Raw genomic sequence first — 19367 nt, 5'->3', positions numbered from 1 at the left:
AGATGGCAGATGGTGTTTAATGCTGATAAGTGTGAGGTGCTGCATTTTGGTAGGACAAATCAAAATAGGACGTACAGGGTAAATGGTAGGGAATTGAGGAATGCAGTGGAACAGAGGGATCTGGGAATAACTGTGCATTGTTCCCTGAAGGTGGAATCTCATGTGGATAGGGTGGTGAAGAAGGCGTTTGGTATGCTTGCCTTTATAAATCAGAGCATCGAGTATAGAAGTTGGGATGTAATGTTGAAATTGTACAGGGCATTGGTGAGGCCGAATCTGGAGTATGGTGTGCAGTTCTGGTCGCCAAATTATAGGAAGGATGTCGACAAAATGGAGAGGGTACAGAGGAGATTTACTAGAATGTTGCCTGGGTTTCAGCACTTAGGCTACAGAGAGAGGTTGAACAGGTTGGGTCTTTATTCTTTGGAGCGTAGAAGGTTGAGGGGGGACTTGATAGAGGTTTTTAAAATTTTGAGAGGGACGGACAGAGTTGACGTGGGTAGGCTTTTCCCTTTGAGAGTGGGGAAGATTCCAACAAGGGGACATAGCTTCAGAATTGAGGGACAAAGGTTTAGGGGTAACATGAGGGGGAATTTCTTTACTCAGAGGGTTGTGGCTGTATGGAATGGACTTCCGGTGGAAGTGGTGGAGGCTGGCTCGATTTTATTATTTAAGAGTAAATTGGATAGGTATATGGATAGGAGGGGATTGGAGGGTTATGGTCTGAGTGCAGGTAGATGAGACTAGGTCAGGGAGAATGGTCGGCGTGGACTGGTAGGGCCGGACAGGCCTGTTTCCATGCTGTAGTTGTTATATGTTATATGTTATATATGTTATATGTTGGGGGAGTCCAGAACCGAGGCTCACAGTTTAAGAATAAGGCCATTTAGGACAGGGATGAGGAAAAACTTTTTCACCCAGAGAGTTGTGAATCTGTGGAATTCCCTGCCACAGAAGGCAGTGGAGGCCAATTCACTGGATGTTTTCAAAAGAGATTTAGATTTAGCTTTTTGGGGCTAATGGAATCAAGGGATATGGGTAGAAAGCAGGAATGGGGTATTGATTTTGGATGATCAGCCATGATCATATTGAATGGCAGTGCTGGCTTGAAGGGCCGAATGTCCTACTCCTGTACCTATTTTCTATGTTTCTATGCCTGTGGGCAGGTGAGGGGGTGCTGGCGGTCTCGGGCTTGTCCCAGCAGCTCCAAGCATGCAGAGAGAGGCACAGGGAGTCTGTTGCAGTGGGTAGAGCCGCTGCCTCACAGCGCCAGAGATCCCAGTTCGATCCTGACCTCGGGTGACTTGGACAGGTTGTGTGAGTGGGCGGATGCTTGGCAGATGCAGTTTAATGTGGATAAGTGTGAGGTTATCCACTTTGGTGGTAAGAATAGGAAGGCAGATTATTACCTGAATGGTGTCAAGTTAGGTAAAGGGGACGTACAACGTGATCTGGATGTCCTAGTGCATCAGTCACTGAAAGGAAGCATGCAGGTACAGCAGGCAGTGAGGAAAGCCAATGGAATGTTGGCCTTCATAACAAGAGGAGTTGAGTATAGGAGCAAAGAGGTCCTTCTGCAGTTGTACAGGGCCCTAGTGAGACCACACCTGGAGTACTGTGTGCAGTTTTGGTCTCCAAATTTGAGGAAGGATATTCTTGCTATTGAGGGCGTGCAGCGTAGGTTTACTAGGTTAATTCCCGGAATGGCGGGACCGTCATATGTTGAAAGACTGGAGCGACTAGGCTTGTATACACTGGAATTTAGAAGGATGAGAGGGGATCTTATCGAAACGTATAAGATTATTAAGGGGTTGGACACGTTAGAGGCAGGAAACATGTTCCCAATGTTGGGGGAGTCCAGAACCAGGGGCCACAGTTTAAGAATCCGGGTAAGCCATTTAGAACAGAGATGAGGAAAAACTTTTTCAGTCAGAGAGTTGTGAATCTGTGGAATTCTCTGCCTCAGAGGGCAGTGGAGGCCAATTCTCTGAATACATTCAAGAGAGAGCTAGATAGAGCTCTTAAGGATAGCGGAGTCAGGGGGTATGGGGAGAAAGCAGGAATGGGGTACAGATTGAGAATGATCAGCCATGATCACATTGAATGGCGGTGCCGGCTCGAAGGGCCAAATGGCCTCCTCCTGCACCTATTGTCTATTGTCTATTATTGTCTCCCTCTCCGTCCTCAGGCTGGAACTCTCCTGGTTGTTAAGGGTAGGGGGGGGGGGGGGGGGAGATGCAGGTGAGTTGATCCAGTCCTGGTTACATGGGAACAGATTAGTTCTGTTCCCTCCTACAGGCTCTTCGGCCCGCTAAGTCCGCCCCGACCAGTGGTCCACGCACATTAACGCTATCCTACACAAACTGGGGACAATTTTACACCTACACAAAGCCAATTAACCTACATACCTGTACGTCTTTAGAGTGTGGGAGGAAACCAAAGATCTCGAAGAAAAATCGCTCAGGTTACGGGGAGAACGTACAAACACAGTACAGACAGCAGTAACCATAGTCGGGATCAAACCCGGGTATCTGGCGCTGCAAGTGCTGTAAGGCAGCCACTCTACCGCTGCGCCACCGTGGCAGTACGGGTGTCAGGGGTTACGGGGAGAATGGGGTTAGGAGGGAAAGATAGATCAGCCATGATTGAATGGCGGAGTTGTCAGGTGTCCACCTGAAACGTTACCCATTCCGTCTCTCCAGAGATGCTGCCTGTCCAGCTGAGTTACTCCGGCTTTTTGTGTCTATCTTTGATTTGACTCCTATTCCTTATTATCTTATGAACAGCTGTGGCTGCCTGACAGGGCGCTGTCCGCGGTGCTGATATGTCTTGGTAGCAGCCACAACACTAACTCCCCCCTCCCATTCCCACACTGAGCTTTCTGTCCTGGGCCTCCTCCACTGTCAGAGTGAGGCCCAGCGCAAATTGGAGGAACAGCACCTCATATTCCGCTTGGGCGGCTTACACCACAGCAGTATGAACATTGACTTCTCTAACTTCAAATAACCCTTGCGTTCCCTCTCTCTCCGTCCATCCCCCTTCCCAGTTCTCCGACTAATCTGACTGTCCTCGTTTACAGTTTATCTCTGTTTACTTTGCTCCAGAGATGCTGCATGTCCTGCTGAGTTACTGCAGCAATTTGTGTACATCTTCTGTTTAAACCAGCAACTGCAATTCCTTCCTACAGTGTCATGGGACCAGGAATGAGTAGGTCAACCTATGATGAAGATTTGATGGCACTAGGCCTGTACTCGCTGGAGTTTAGAAGAATGAGGGGGGACCTCATTGAAACATACAGAATAGTGAAAGGCTTGGAGAGAGGGGATGTGGAGAGGTTGTTTCCACTAGTGGGAAAGTTTAAGACTAGAGGTCATAGCCTCAGTATTAAAGGACGTTCTTTTAGGAAGGAAATGAGGAGGCATTTCTTTAGTCAGGGGCTGATGAATCTGTGCAATTCTTAGTCACAGAAGGCTGTGGAAGTCAAGTCAGATGACATTCTTAAGGCAGAGATAGATAGATTCTTGCTTAGTATTGGTGTCAGAAGTTATGGGGAGAAGGCAGGAGAATGGGGTTAGAGGAGATAGATCAGCCATGATTGAATGGCAGAATAGACTTGATGGGCCGAATGGCCTAATTCTACTCGTATCACATGTCCTTATGACCTTATTCCTTGATCTCCATCCCTTTGGTCTCGTTTTCACACATTACACTTCCTTTCATCTCCAGAGATACTGCCTGGCCCGCTGAGTTACTCCAGTATTTTGCGTCTACCTTGCACTTCCTTATCTCTGTATCTCCCTCTGCCCAGACTCTCAGTCTGAAGAAGGGTCTTGACCCGAAACGTCACCCATTCCGTCTCCCCAGAGCTGCTGCCTTCCCGCTGAGTTACTCCAGCATTTTGTGTCTAACTTTGGTTTAAACCAGCATCTGCAGGTCCTTCCCATACTGTCTGTGGTGCTGATGGTACGGGCATCCAGCCACTGTCCATGGTGCTGAAGTGGACTGGCAGCCAGGTGTAGCCCATGGGACTGGAGTGTCCCTGCATCCAGCCGCTGTCCATGGTTCTGAAGCGGACTGGCAGTCAGGTGTAGCCCATGGGACTAGTGTCTCTGCATCCAGCCACTGTCCATGGTGCTGGAGTGTCCTGGAAGCCACACACTGTCAGGAGTCAGTGTTTTATTGTCATTTGTCCAAGATAGAACAATGACATTCTTACTTGCAACAGCACAACAGAACAAGTAAACATAGTTCACTGTAGACAATATGATAATCGAGAAAAAGTTCAATGTGTGTGTATGTATACATACAGAAAACATTCAATGTATGTGTATGTATACATATATATTCAATGTGTATATATATAATATATATATATATATATATATATATATATATATATATATATGTGTTGTTCGTCCTTCGGGTTCGAAGATGACCATGACTTTACTTTCCTTTCAGTTGGAGGATTGGTGACTGTGGGTCCGGAAGTGACTGGTGAGGCCAATCCGGGCACGGAAGCCACGCCCACACGTAGGACACAAGTGGGTGGGTGCTGCAATGGAAGTGGAGGTAGCCCGGGCCTTGCGCACGGTGTGTTTCCTCTGGGCCTATACACACACACACAATGAACTATTTATATATATATATATACACATGCACACATACACATGTGTACACACACACCCACACACACATTTTTATGTGGGTGTACATATATGTATATGTGCATGTGTGTGTATATATATTTATATATATTTATATATATACATAAACACACACATATACACACACATATAAACATGCACACACAAACAATGCACACAATAGTGCAAAAAAATAAAACCAATGCCCAGCAAGTCTACATAGTTCAGAATTCATTTGGAGGTTGTAGTGTTTAATAGCTTGATGGCATTAGGGCTCCATGTTGTTGAGTTGAGTGTCCCACAGCCGTGATGCTGGTCATTGGGTCCTCCCGGCCTGCCTTGGAGGTAATGTGGATCAGAGCAGCCCTTGCAGAGAACGGGCCGTGACAAAGGGCAATAACTTTGCCTCTGCTAATTCTTCCGAAATTCTTCCGAGAATAACCGGTAAATGGCAGTAAACACAATCTGCTCCCATTCAAGGTTAGGGCGGTTGGGGACAGAGGGATATGGATCATGTGGAGGCAGCTGAGGTCACTTTAATTTGGCATCGTGTTCGGCACAAACATGGGTGGTGAATTCTTTGCCACAGAAGACATGGAGGCCAAGTCAATGGATATTTTTAAGGCAGAGATAGATAGATTCTTGATTAGTATGGGGAGAAGGTAGGAGAATGAGGTTAGGATGGAGAGATAGATCAGCCATGATTGAATGGCGGAGTAGACTTGAGTGTCCGAATGGCCTAATTCTGCTTCTCTCACTTATGAACTTATGACCTTATCAACATGTTTGAATTGGGTTGAAGGAGCTGTTTCCATGGTCCGATGATTCTTCTCTCTGAAATTATATCTAGGCTTATATTCACTGGAATTTAGAAGAATGAGAGGGGATCTTATAGAAACATATAAAATTCTCAAGGGAATGGACAGGCTAGATGCAGGAAACATGTTCCCCATGTTGGGGGAGTCCAGAACCAGGGGTCACAGTTTATGAATAAGGGGTAAGCCATTTAGGACTGAGATGAGGAAAATAGTTTTCACCCAGAGAGTTGGGAATCTGTGGAATTTCCTGCCACAGAAGGCAGTGGAGGCCAATTCACTGGATGTTTTCAAGAGAGGGTTAGATTTAGCTCTTAGGCCTAAAGGAATCAAGGGATATGGGGAGAAAGCAGGAACGGGGTACTGATTGTGGATGATCAGCCATGATCATATTGAATGGCGGTGTTGGCTCGAAGGGCTGAATGGCCTACTCCTGCACCTATTTTCTATGTCTCTATGTTTCTATGTGGGACCCAGGGAATACAAACAAGATGTGGACATTAATGAAGTGTAGGTGGGCGGATGAGAATGCATTGTTCCTACACACCCGATTTTTCGTTGATTTCAAAATCGATATGGGATTAAGTTGCATTGCACTTACCCTGGAGTTAGCTGCAAGGCCTTTCCCAACTCTGGAATGAACCTGTGCTTTAATCTTGGTGTATAAAATGACCACTATAGGGCTGCCGTTTCTACCGATCATCCCAGTATTATGTCTGCCCGGGATTTATTTTGGAGACCAAATGTTTCTTGTCTGAAACTTGATATCAAGGTCTTCTCATGGTTGGATTAGTCAGTGCAGTTGCTGAAGGTTATAGTTTGTAACGCACCAACTATCTCCACTGGGACCCAGGTCATTGGGTCATAAGGATAGGAGTAGAATGAGGTCATTTGGCCCATCAAGTCTACTCCGCCATTCAATCATGGCTGGTCTATCATTCCCTCCTAACCCCATTCTCCTGCCTCCTGGTTCCACCAAGATGCTGCACAGAACGCCACAGGAGATCCTTCTTCCTTGTGCCTATCAAACTGTACAACTCTTCCCCCTGTGTCGTGCGGTAGACTGAGACTGAGACAATGCTGAGAACTATATTCTGCATTGTACTATATTCTATTGTACTTGAGTTTGACTCGATTGTATTTATGTATGGTATTATCTGATCAGTTTAGATAGCATGCAAAACAAAGCTTTTCATTGTACCTCGATACACTTGACAATAATAAACCTAAACCTTGTCCCTTCTCAGAGCTACCAGTCACGTTGTCATTATATTCAAAGCACCCACACCCCCTGCACCTCATTCCACATTGGTGTCAATGGCAGAATGTCCAGAACCAAGGGTCACGGTTTAAGAATAAGGGGTAGGCCATTTAGGACTGAGATGATGGAAAACATTTTCACCCAGAGTTGTGAATCTGTGGAATTATCTGCCAAAGAAGGCAGTGGAGGCTCTTTTCGAGAGTTAGATATAGCTCTTAGGGCTAACGGAATCAAGGGATATGGGGAGAAAGCAGGAACGGGGTACTGATTCTGGATGATCAGATCAGCCATGATATTGAATGGCGGTGCTGGCTCAAAGGGCCGAATGACCTACTCCTGCACCTATTTTCTATATTTCTATGAAACCACAGTTAGGGTAGAATCCCTTTAGGTAGCTAATTCTTTACCAGCTTTCTTCAGCTTGTGTTCAAAGGCAGGGTTCTGTTCCATTTAAGGTGGTGAGTTTATGTAGCAGCTCCTTACCAGCACATTATTTATAGATGAGATCATGAAGATCTGGTGAGGCGGCATAAACATTGGAATGGACCTCGTTAAAGATAGACACAAAATGCTGGAGTAATTCAGCGGGACAGGCAGCATCTCTGGAGAGAAGGAATGGGTGACGTTTTGGGTCGAGACCCTTCTGAAGAAAGTATTTTGTGCCTATCTTTAGTTTAAATCAGGATCTGCAGTTTCTTCCTATTTATATATATATATATATACACACAGATATATACACACACACACACACACACACACACACACACACACACACACACACACACACACACACACACACACACACACACACACACACATATATAATAAACGAGAACAAAAGTTCAGTGTGTGTATATACACACATATATATGAACACACACACACACACACACACACACACACATATATATATAATATATATATATGTATGTATATGTGTGTGTGCGTATGTGTGTGTGTGTGCGCGTATGTGTGTGTATGTGTGTGTGCGTGTGTGTGTGTATGTATGTGTGTGTGTGTGTGTGTGTCTGTGTCTGTGTGTGTGTGTGTGTGTGTGTGTGTGTGTGTGTGTGTGTGTGTGTGTGTGTGTGTGAATATGTGTATATATGTGTGTGTGTGTGTGTGTAAGTGTGTGTGTGTGTGTGTGTGTGTGTGTGTGTGTGTGTGTGTGTGTGTGTGTGTGTCTGTCTGTGTGTGTGTGTGTGTGTGTGTGTGTGTTTATATATATATGTGTGTATATACACACACTGAACTTTTGTTCTCATTTATTATATTGTTTACAGTATACTATTTTTACAAATTCTGTTGCAGGTAAGAATGTCATTGTTCTATCTGGGACACACGACAATAATAATAATAATAATAATTCATTTATTTTATATAGCGCCTTATCGCATGCTCAAAGCGCTTTACAAAAACAATTAACATAGAAACAAACAGACAAACTATCCTGACGGAAAAGCGGCGAATACACAACGCCAGCGTCCTCTCACGTCAGGGTCCGGCAGTAGACATTAAAAAGCACAAGATACACAGATATAATTTTTTACACAAACAGCCATCACAGTGATTGCTCTAGGCATACCCTCACTGTGATGGAAGGCAAAGTCTTATCTCCTCCTCATTCTTCTCCCGCGGTGCCACGAGGTGATCGAGGCTCCCAACTTTTTGAAGCCCCCACCGGGCGATGGAAAGTCCCAGGGACTTGAAACACACTTGAGTCTTGACATTGAGAGTTCAGTGCAGGTGGAACACTGATTCGCCCACACCTGATGGTCCACCACCCCCTCATCAGAGTGACGGGAGAAGCAGGAGGTGGTGGTGATGGTGGAGTGGGGAGTGGATGCACCCACAGCGGGTAGCGGGAAACAGCAGCAGGTGTAGGGGGCTCGCTGGTGCACCCTGTGAATCGGGAGTCGGGTCTGTAGTCGGCGCTATAAACAGCCAGAGAGACGGTGGGGGCAGGGGATGTGTCGGCAGCTCGTTCCACTCACATTCAGTTTACATTCTAGACACAAAAAGCTGGAGTAACCCAGCGGGACAGGCAGCATCTCACGAGAGAAGGAACGGATGACGTTTTGGGTCGGGACCCTTTCTTCAGACGTCTGAAGGGGGGTCTCGACCCGAAACGTCACCCGTTCCTTCTCTCCAGAGATGCTGCCTGTCCCGCTGAGTTACTCCAGCTTTTTGTGTCTATCTTTGGTTTAAACCAGCATCTGCAGTTCCTTCCTACGCAGGTTATATTTTATATTTGATTGTGATATATCTGATCGAGATTGGCTCGATTGGAATCGTGTAATGGCTGACTGGTTAGCATGCAACAAAAAAGCTTTTCACTGTAACTCTGAATATGTAGAATACTAAATCATTTCTGTGAGTTGCTTAATCAGTTGATCTGTAGTGCATATTTATCAAGGCTTCATGTACAGTTGGTATAAAAGGATATTCTTGATATTCTTGCTATTGAGGGCGTGCAGCATAGGTTTACGAGGTTAATTCCCGGAATGGCGGGACTGTCATATGTTGAAAGACTAGAGCGACTAGGCTTGTATACACTGGAATTTAGAAGGATGAGAGGGGATCTTATCGAAAAGTATAAGATTATTAAGGGGTTGGACACGTTAGAGGCAGGAAACATGTTCCCAATGTTGGGGGAGTCCAGAACAAGGGGCCACAGTTTAAGAATAAGGGGTAGGCCATTTAGAACTGAGATGAGGAAAAACTTTTTCAGTCAGAGAGTTGTGAATCTGTGGAATTCTCTGCCTCAGAAGGCAGTGGAGGCCAATTCTCTGAATGCATTCAAGAGAGATCTGGATAGAGCTCTTAAGGATAGCGGAGTCAGGGGGTATGGGGAGAAGGCAGGAACGGGGTACTGATTGAGAATGATCAGCCATGATCACATTGAATGGCGGTGCTGGCTCGAAGGGCCGAATGGCCTACTCCTGCCCCTATTGTCTATTGTCTATTGTCTCAATTTAGTTTTGTTGAGATATACTGCGCGGAAACAGGCCCTTCAGCCCATCCGAGTGTGCACCGACCAGCGATCAACCAGCGCACAGACAATAGAATAAACAAACTGATTTTTCTTTAAAGCCTCTTGCACTCCAAGGTGCTTTTGGAGTCACGAGAGGGGAGTCACTAGTGGGTCAGGAGTGCACTGTCGTTTGTTGGTCCATATTAACGGATAATCCAAAAACGTTAAACGAATAAACTTTAGCAGGATGAGAGGGGGTCTTATAGAAACATATAAACTTAAGGGATTGGACAGACGAGATGAAGGAAAAAATGTTCCCCATGTTGGGGGAGTCCAGAACTGGGAGTCACAGTTTAAGAATAAGGGGTAGGCCATTTACGACTGAGATGAGGAAAAAACCTTTCACCCAGAGAGTTGTGAATCTGTGCCAATTCACTGGATGTATTGAACAGAGAGTTAGATTTAGCTCTTAGGGCTAATGGAATCAAGGGATATAGGGAGAAAGGAACGGGGTCCTGATTTTGGATGATCAGCCATGATCATATTGAATTGTGGTGCTGGCTCGAAGGGCCGAATGGCCTACTTCTGCACCTATTTTCTATGTTTCTATGTTTCTAATCCAGAAAGACTCTGGAACTGAGGGAGGCGGGATATCAGTGTTCAACCTCAACCAGCCATTCTATTGTAAGTGTAAAGATCGTGAGAGGAATAGTTTGGGTAGATGCACAGAGTCTCTTGTCCAGAGTGGGTGAATCAAGGACCAGAGATTCAAGGTGAAGGGGAAAAGATTTAAAAGGAACCTGAGGGGTAACTTTTTCACACAAAGGGTGGTGGGTGTATGGAACAAGCTGCCAGAGGTGGTAGTTGAGGCTGGGACTATGCCAACGTTTAAGAAACAGTTAGGCAGGTACATGGATTGGACAGGTTTGGAGGGATATGGACCAAATGCGGGCAGGTGGGGTAAGTGTAACTGGGACATGTTGGCCGGTGTAGACAAGTTGGGCCGAAGGGCCTGTTTCCACACTGTATCACTCTATGACTCTATGATTCTATGCTTTAGCAACTCCATACACCTTATAACTAAAATAGAAGCTTAAAATAGTGACTTTATTTGTAGATGTACATAAAATGCATTTAGTGGTTCTGCCTGAGAAAAGCCAGAATTCACAACAGAACAAGCCTTGCAGGTTAACAAGATATTGATTACTTAACATGTTGTTTTACAAAGGTCACCTTTTACATATCTCTTAAATTAAAATACTTAAATATTACAAAAACAGTGGAAAACACATCACACACAGTGCCAAAAATGAGCTGTTACCATAATTTAAAAGTTACGTTACATATCAAACTGAAGGTATTTATTTCACAAAATGCTGGAGTAACTCAGCAGTTCAGGCATCTCAGGAGAGAAGGAATGGGATGTTGCCTGACCTGCTGAGTTACTCCAGCATCTTGTGAAATAAATACCTTCGATTTGTACCAGCATCTGCAGTTATTTTCTTACATTACATATCAAACTAGTAATGTGCACCCAGGCCACAATTGGTGAATGGACAATGAAACAAAATGCCGGAGAGAAGGAATTGGTGACGTTTCGCGTTGGGGCCCCTACTTCAGACTGAGAGTCAGGGGAGAGGGAAACGAGAGATATGGATGACGATGTAGAGAGATATCGAACAAGTGGATGAAAGATATGCACAAAAGTAACGATGAGAAAGGGAAGAGGCCGTTGTTAGCTGTCTGTTATAGACAATAGACAATAGACAATAGGTGCAGGAGTAGGCCATTCAGCCCTTCGAGCCAGCACCGCCATTCAATGTGATCATGGCTGATCACTCTCAATCAGTACCCCGTTCCTGCCTTCTCCCCATACCCCCTCACTCCGCTATCCTTAAGAGCTCTATCCAGCTCTCTCTTGAAAGCATCCAACGAACTGGCCTCCACTGCCTTCTGAGGCAGAGAATTCCACACCTTCACCACTCTCTGACTGAAAAAGTTCTTCCTCATCTCCGTTCTAAATGGCCTACCCCTTATTCTTAGACTGTGGCCCCTTGTTCTGGACTCTCCCAACATTGGGAACATGTTATCTGCCTCTAATGTGTCCAATCCCCTAATTATCTTATATGTTTCAATAAGATCCCCCCTCATCCTTCTAAATTCCAGTGTATACAAGCCCAATCGCTCCAGCCTTTCAACATACGACAGTCCCGCCATTCCGGGAATTAACCTAGTGAACCTACGCTGCATGCCCTCCATAGCAAGAATATCCTTCCTCAAATTTGGAGACCAAAACCGCACACAGTACTCCAGGTGCGGTCTCACCAGGGCCCGGTACAACTGTAGAAGGACCTCTTTGCTCCTATACTCAACTCCTCTTGTTACGAAGGCCAACATTCCATTGGCTTTCTTCACTGCCTGCTGTACCTGCATGCTTCCTTTCATTGACTGATGCACTAGGACACCCAGATCTCGTTGAACTCCCCCTCCTCCTAACTTGACACCATTCAGATAATAATCTGCCTTTCTATTCTTACTTCCAAAGTGAATAACCTCACACTTATCTACATTAAACTGCATCTGCCATGTATCCGCCCACTCACACAACCTGTCCAAGTCATCCTGCAGCCTTATTGCATCTTCCTCACAATTCACACTACCCCCCAACTTATTATCATCTTAGTATCAACTTAGTATCATATTAATGCTTGCCTTTATAAATCAGAGCATCGAGTATAGAAGTTGGGATGTAATGTTGAAATTGTACAGGGCATTGGTGAGGCCAAATCTGGAGTATGGTGTGCAGTTCTGGTCGCCAAATTATAGGAAGGATGTCGACAAAATGGAGAGGGTACAGAGGAGATTTACTAGAATGTTGCCTGGGTTTCAGCACTTAGGCTACAGAGAGAGGTTGAACAGGTTGGGTCTTTATTCTTTGGAGCGTAGAAGGTTGAGGGGGGACTTGATAGAGGTTTTTTAAATTTTGAGAGGGACGGACAGAGTTGACGTGGGTAGGCTTTTCCCTTTGAGAGTGGGGAAGATTCCAACAAGGGGACATAGCTTCAGAATTGAGGGACAAAGGTTTAGGGGTAACATGAGGGGGAACTTCTTTACTCAGAGGGTTGTGGCTGTATGGAATGGGCTTCCGGTGGAAGTGGTGGAGGCTGGCTCGATTTTATTATTTAAGAGTAAATTGGATAGGTATATGGATAGGAGGGGATTGGAGGGTTATGGTCTGAGTGCAGGTAGATGAGACTAGGTCAGGGAGAATGGTCGGCGTGGACTGGTAGGGCCGGACAGGCCTGTTTCCATGCTGTAGTTGTTATATGTTATATGTTATCTGGGAGAAAACGAGAAGCTGGTGCGACTTGGGCGGGGGGAGGGGTGGAGCGAGAGGGAAGGAATGCCGGGCGGGGCCACTTGAAGTTAGAGAAATCAATAATCGTACCGCTGCCCAAACTGACAATTGTTTATTTTCTTCTCGGGCGGAGCTGAGGTTCACGGTCACGGCATCAAAGGTTCTTGTCATTGGGCCTGCTGGATGGGCTGGAAGTGATTTGCGATTGGTTGGTATCCTCCCTGGGCTTTTCCAGGGAGCAGTGTACAGGTCCCATGGCCGAGACCGTGCAGTCAGTGGTTCCAGTGTTGCACATTCCACACTGGCAGCTCGTCGCTACTGGGTAGGTGTAATAAGGGTTCACGTTGGCAGGGCAGTTGGGAATGGTCATCGTTTCGTAGACTATTTCCTTGTAACTGCAAATTTCTTGGTACACAAACGCCAAAGAGTGCTTGCAGACTGGATCCTAAAAAAAATAGAATTTTGGGGGGGAAATCATCAGTTAAGCCCCCAAAATGCGTACAGATATAATCAACACAGTGCATAATTTATATAGGAAGGAACTGCAGATGCTGGTTTACACCAAAGGAACGGCATTTCATATTTTGCTTGGTTACCTTTCACCTCAGCAATATGAATATTGACTTGTCTAACGTCAAGAAGCCCTTGCTTTTCCCTCTCTCTCCATCCCTCCCCCTTCCCAGTTCTCCCACCAGTCTGACTGTCCCCCTGATTACATTTTATCTCTGTTTGTTTTGGTGTCACCTCCTCCTAGATAACAATGATTTATTCCACATTGTCCTTGATCCGCATCTCTTTTGATGTCTCAATTTCACACTTTACCCTTCCTTATCTCTGTGTCTCACTCTCCCCTGACTGTCTGAAAAAGGGTCTCGACCCGAAACATCACCCATTCCTTCTCTCCAGAGATGCTGCCTGACCCACTGAGTTACTCCAGCATTTTGTGTCTATGTTCGGTGCATAATTAATTGCGATATCTACCTCTAGAGCACAAAAGACCACACTAATATTGCGTTCAATAAATATTTCTGTTACTCTAAAAGCAACTTTGCTTATACGTTTAGAATGGTAAATGTATAATATTTCAGCAAAAAGAACAAACTGTTGGATTAACTCAGCAGATCAGGCAGCAAAAAAAAGACACAGAGTGCTGGAGTAACTCAGCGGGTCAGGCAGCATATCTGGAGAACATGGGTGGGTGAAGGGTTGGGACCCTTCTTCAGATGGTGATGGGCTGGTTGTGGAGTGAACAGAGGGCCGTACGTTCAGTGGGGGTGAGATTGGAGTGGACAAGGGGGGTAGAGCAGTCAAGACCATTGACTACAGACATAGAAACATAGAAAACAGGTGCAGGAGTAGGCCATTCGGCCCTTTGAGCCAGCACCGCCATTCAATATGATCATGGCTGATCATCCCGAATCAGTACCCCGTTCCTGTTTTTTCCCCATATCCCTTGATTCCGTTAGCCCTAAGAGCTAAAACTAACTCTCTCTTGAAAACATCCAGTGAATTGGCCTCCACTGCCTTCAGTGGCAGAGAATTCCACAGATTCACAACTCTCTGGGTGAAAAAGTTTTTCTCATCTTAGTCCTAAATGGCCTACCCCTTATTCTTAAACTCTGACTCCTGGTTCTGGACTCCCCCAACATCGGGAGCATTTTTCCTGTATCTAGCCTGCCCATTCTAAGAATTGTACTTGTTTCTATAAGATCCTATAATTGTGACCGGTGTGAGAGGGGAGGTGAATACTGAAGTTAAAGTGTTGTATTTAAACACGCAAAGTATAAAAAATAAAGTGGATGAGCATGAGGCTCAGTTAGACATTGGCAAGTATGATGTTGTGGGAATCACTGAGACATGGCTACAAGAGGACCAGGGCTGGGAACTGAATAATCAGGGGTACACAACGTATAGAAAAGACAGACAGGTGGGCAGAGGGGGTGGGGTCGCTCTGTTGGTGAGGAATGATATTCACTCCCTTGCAAGGGGTGACATAGAATCAGGAGATGTAGAATCAGTATAGATAGAAATGAGTAATTGTAAGGGTAAAAAGACCCTAATGGGAGTTATCTATAGGCCCCCAAACAGTAGCCTCGACATAGGGTGCAAGTTGAATTAAGAGCTAAAATTGGCATGTCACAAATGTAATGCTACGGTGGTTATGGGAGATTTCAACATGCAGATAGACTGGGAAAATCAGGTTGGTAATGGACCCCAAGAAAGAGAGTTTGTGGAGTGCCTCCGAGATGGATTCTTAGAACAGCTTGTACTGGAGCCTACCAGGGAGAAGGCAATTCTGGATTTAGTGTTGTGTAATGATCCCGATCTGATAAGGGGACTCAAGGTAAAAGAGCCATTAGGAGGCAGTGATCATAATATGATAAGTTTTAATCTACAAATTGAGAGGGAGAAGGGAAAATCGGAATTGTCAGTATTACAGTATAGCAAAGGGGATTACAGAGGCATGAGGCAGGAGCTGGCCAGATTTGACTGGAAGGAGGCCCTAGCAGGGAAGATGGTGGAACAGCAACGGCAGGTATTCCTGGGAATAATGCAGAAGTTGCAGGATCAATTTATCCCAAAGCGGAGGAAAGATTCTAAAGGGAGTAAGAGGCACCCGTGGCTGACAAGGGAAGTCAAGGACAGCATAAAAATAAAAGAGAATAAGTATAACATAGCAAAGAAGAGTGGGAAGCCGGTGGACGTGGTGTACCTCGACTTTCAGAAAGCCTTCGACAAGGTCCCACATAGGAGATTAGTGGGCAAAATTAGAGCACATGGTATTGGGGGTAGGGTACTGACATGGATAGAAAATTGGTTGACAGACAGAAAGCAAAGAGTGGGCATAAATGGGTCCCTTTCAGAATGGCAGGCAGTGACTAGTGGAGCACCGCAAGGCTTGGTGCTGGGACCGCAGTTATTTACAATATATATTAATGACTTGGATGAAGGGAATAAAAGTAACATTAGCAAATTTGCAGATGATACAAAGCTGGGAGGCAGTGTGCACTGTGAGGAAGATGCTATGAGTTGCAGGGTGACTTGGACAGGTTGTGTGAGTGGGCGGATGCATGGCAGATGCAGTTTAATGTGGATAAGTGTGAGGTTATCCACTGGTGGTAAGAATAGGAAGGCAGATTATTATCTGAATGGTGTCAAGTTAGGAAACGGGGACGTACAACGAGATCTGGGTGTCCTAGTGCATCAGTCACTGAAAGGAAGCATGTAGGTACAGCAGGCAGTGAAGAAAGCCAATGGAATGTTGGTCTTCATAACAAGAGTTGAGTATAGGAGCAAAGAGGTCCTTCTGCAGTTGTACAGGGCCCTAGTGAGACCGCACCTGGAGTACTGTGTGCAGTTTTGGTCTCCAAATTTGAGGAAGGATATTCTTGCTATTGAGGGCGTGCAGCGTAGGTTTACTAAGTTAATTCCCGGAATGGCGGGACCGTCATATGTTGAAAGACTGGAGCGACTAGGCTTGTATACAATGGAATTTAAAAGGATGAGAGGGGATCTTATCAAAACTTATAAGATTATTAAAGGGTTGGACACGTTAGAGGCAGGAAACCTGTTCCCAATGTTGGGGGAGTCCAGAACCATGGCCCACAGTTTAAGAATAAGGGGTAGGGCATTTAGAACGGAGATGAGGAAAATCCTTTTTCAGTCAGAGAGTTGTGGATCTGTGCAATTCTCTGCCTCAGAAGGCAGTGGAGGCCAATTCTCTGAATGCATTCAAGAGAGAGCTAGATAGAGCTCTTAAGGATAGCGGAGTCAGGGGGTATGGGGAGAAGGCAGGAACGGGGTACTGATTGAGAATGATCAGCCATGATCACATTGAATGGTGGTGCTGGCTCGAAGGGCCGAATGGCCTACTCCTGCACCTATTGTCTATTGTCTATCCCCTCTCATCCTTCTAAATAGAGGTTGGAGATGGGAGAAGGGGCATCACTGGGAGGTGAGGATTCCTTCCCAGAGCAAAAGACCCAGAAGCGGAGGTGATGGAAGACGAGCTCAATAACATGGCGGGCTTGGAACACGATGAGGTGTAGGTCAGGGGAACACAAAGGTTCAACAGTGCTTTAATGTGCAAAACGCACAGGCACGGTGAAATTATTTTCTTACAACGTCTGTGGGAGTCAAAAAGACAGTTGAGATTTCAGCGTCAAGACCCTTCCTGGGCCTGAAACGTCGCCTGTCCATTTCCCTCCACAGATGCTGCCTGGCCCCACTGAGTTCCTCCAGCACTTTGCCGTTTTGCTCCAGTTTGCAGCATCTGCAGTCTTGCGATTCCACATTATTGTCCCAGGCTCAGTGCCCACTGACATTTAGCACGAACGACCAGGGTGGTACATTTATACACATTGCTGTATTTCCAAATGTCCCCATAAGATCTATCAAATTATTATGACGGTATAAAGATAAACCAGAAAATCTGGTTTGGAATCTATCCTGGGTGGTCTGTTAACATAAATAAACAAATATTTTAACATTTAATATCGTTAATATTTTAAACATATTCAACACGATGGCACCTGCTGCCTCACAGTTTAGATTTTTTTTTTAGATTTAGAGATACTGCGCGGAAACAGGCCCTTCGGCCCACCGAGTCCGCGCCGCCCAGCGATCCCCGCACATTAACACTATCCTACACACACTCGGGACAATTTTTACATTTACCCAGTCAATTAACCTACATACCTGTGCGTCTTTGGAGTTTTTAGTTTAATTTAGTTTATTGTCACCTATACCGAGGTACAGCGAAAAGCTTTTGTTGCGTGCTAACTGGTCAGCGGAAAGACAATACGCAATTACAATCGACCCATCCACAGCGGACAGACACAGGATAAAGGGAATAACGTGAATAACGTTTAGTGCAAGATAAAGCCCAGAAAGGTCAGATTCAAGATAGTCCAAGGATCTCCAATGAGGTGGATAGTAGTTCAGGACCGCTCTCTAGTTGCTGAGAAGGCGCTTCAGTTGCCTGATAACAGCTGGGAAGAAACTGTCCCTGAATCTGGAGGTGTGCGTTTTCAAACGTCTGTAGCTCTTGCCTGATGGGGGAGGGGAGAAGAGGGAGTGGCCGGGCTGTTTGTTCTGATTTTCTTCCATGTGGGTACTATCACGTTTAAAAAACATTTGGATAGATACATGGATAGGACAGGTTTAGCCAGATATTGGCCAAGCGCAGGCAGGTTGGACTAGTGTAGATGGGGCGTCTTGGTCGGCGTGAGCAAGCTGGGCCGAAGGGCCTTTTTCCACACTGTATGATTCTACGATACTAGCTCTCAACATTTAGTCTCTAATAATTCTTCTAAATTATTAATAACTGCACTAAACTGCAGAGAACGCCACAGGAGATCCTTCTTCCCTGTGGCTATCAAAGTGTGCAACTCCTCCCCCTTCTGTCGTGGGATAGACTGACCCGCCACACCCCTCCCTCCCCAATCTTTGCACCCCCCCCCCCCCCCCCCAATCATTTCCACTCGTCCCTTTAATTTCCCACCTCCTGGGATATAAGTGAAGTTCTGTCATTGCATATCATACTGTATCGTAAACGTTTTCCCCTCTATCATGTAGATGGTTCAATTCTGGTCGCTTGAGCAGGCAACAAAAAAGCTTTTCACTTCCCTCGGTACACACGGTGACAATAAACTGAACTATCTTAATCCAACTTTAAACACTTTCCCCTTGCACTTGTAAACCATCTTGAGGACTGCCCTGTGGCGGAGTAGTGTGTGTGTGTGTGTGTGTGTGTGTGTGTGTTACGCGCACGAAGCTGAACGCCTTTCAGCCAGTGATGCGAAGTTGCCCCCACCTTAGTAAAGCAGTAGCCGGAACACCAGGTGACGTTTATTGTCCCACAGTATCCGCACTCCTCCCTCTCCACTGATATGGTGATGTTGGTTAACTGGCATCTGTTCAGCGACACCATTGACATTCGGCAGACCAACAAGAGAAACAGATGAATCGCAAACGTCTTGGGCACCATTGTTCGTACCGTGAAACTAATCTAGGGGGGAAAAAAATATTTAAAAAAATAATACCATTAACACACACCGCATCAATTGACGCCGACAAACTGCATTTGCAAAGTTAAATTGAACGCGTACCGCAAGACAAAGCGGGCAATAGACAATAGACAATAGGTGCAGGAGGAGGCCATTCGGCCCCTCAAGCCAGCACTGCCATTCAATGTGATCATGGCTGATCATTCTCAATCAGTACCCCAGCTAAAAGTGAAAGAGAAGGGATAAAATGCAAGATTAACACGGAAACAATTTATGTGACACTTACGTTACCACTAGTCGCTTAAATC

General features: G+C 45.5%; 1 protein-coding gene across 1 annotated transcript; it reads right to left on the bottom strand.

Moving 5' to 3' along the window:
- Nucleotides 1–13205: 13205 nt before the first annotated feature.
- LOC144602132 (follitropin subunit beta-like) lies at nucleotides 13206–19113 on the bottom strand. Its single transcript, XM_078414859.1, is given in 3 exon segments — nucleotides 13206–13496; nucleotides 18867–19070; nucleotides 19072–19113. Coding segments are annotated over 3 exon segments (537 nt in total).
- Between the last annotated feature and the right edge of the window lie 254 nt (nucleotides 19114–19367).

Source organism: Rhinoraja longicauda, chromosome 18 (genome assembly GCF_053455715.1).
Source record: "Rhinoraja longicauda isolate Sanriku21f chromosome 18, sRhiLon1.1, whole genome shotgun sequence".
Taxonomy (NCBI): domain Eukaryota; kingdom Metazoa; phylum Chordata; class Chondrichthyes; order Rajiformes; family Arhynchobatidae; genus Rhinoraja; species Rhinoraja longicauda.
Note: the sequence above shows the minus strand (reverse complement) of the source record. Positions and strands in the feature narration are given on the sequence as shown.